Source organism: Pygoscelis adeliae, unplaced genomic scaffold, assembly GCF_000699105.1.
Source record: "Pygoscelis adeliae isolate BGI_AS28 unplaced genomic scaffold, ASM69910v1 Scaffold13, whole genome shotgun sequence".
Classification (NCBI taxonomy): Eukaryota; Metazoa; Chordata; class Aves; order Sphenisciformes; family Spheniscidae; genus Pygoscelis; species Pygoscelis adeliae.
In genome coordinates, this window is record NW_008824499.1 from 348,102 (window position 1) to 348,672 (window position 571).

Below are 571 nucleotides of genomic sequence, written 5' to 3' on the forward strand. Positions count from 1 at the left end.
GGCGGGGGGGAGGGGGTCCGGCAGGATGGCAGACCCCGAGCTGCCAGGGGGCTCTGTGCCGAGCTGCACCCGCAGGTGGGTCAGCACCCCCTCGCTGTGCTGCCTGACATACACTTTGCTAAGTGCAGCGCCCTGTCCCACCGGAGCCAGAGCCTGGGTAAGAGCGAGGTGAACCCCCCCATCTCCTAGCCCCCTGGCTTCCAGCCGCTTCTCTGTCGTGACCCTGGCTCTAGCTGAATTGTCACTTCTGCTTTCAGCTTTGCAGGTTGATCTGCATTTTTATGGGTAGACCTAAGGCCTGATCCCAACTCTTTGGGAAGTTAGGAGCATCCTGAGCAGCTCGGGCACCGCCACTGGGGGTGCGGGTTGGCAGTGCTCATCCAGGGCTGTCCCAGGTCTCCCCGGCTGTAGTGGCTGTCATGCAGCGGGCCGGGGCTGCACACACAGTGTGGCAGTCACTGCTCCCTCCACCCCAGGGAGGGCGGCCGTTCATGGGCCACCGTCCCCTGGCACGGCGGCTTGCCACAGCCCTCTCGCCTCACTTGCAGAACTGGTCAGCCACGCAGGGGGA

At 64.8% G+C, this 571-nt stretch overlaps 1 protein-coding gene across 1 annotated transcript in view; it reads left to right on the plus strand.

The window, feature by feature from the left end:
• Positions 1 to 25: 25 nt before the first annotated feature.
• Positions 26 to 571, plus strand: part of CTSH (cathepsin H) — a 7,979-nt gene continuing 7,433 nt past the window's right edge. Inside the window, exon 1 of the mRNA XM_009321505.1 lies at positions 26 to 157. Coding sequence (XP_009319780.1) covers positions 26 to 157 — 132 coding nt within the window. The remainder of the gene's footprint in view (positions 158 to 571) is intronic.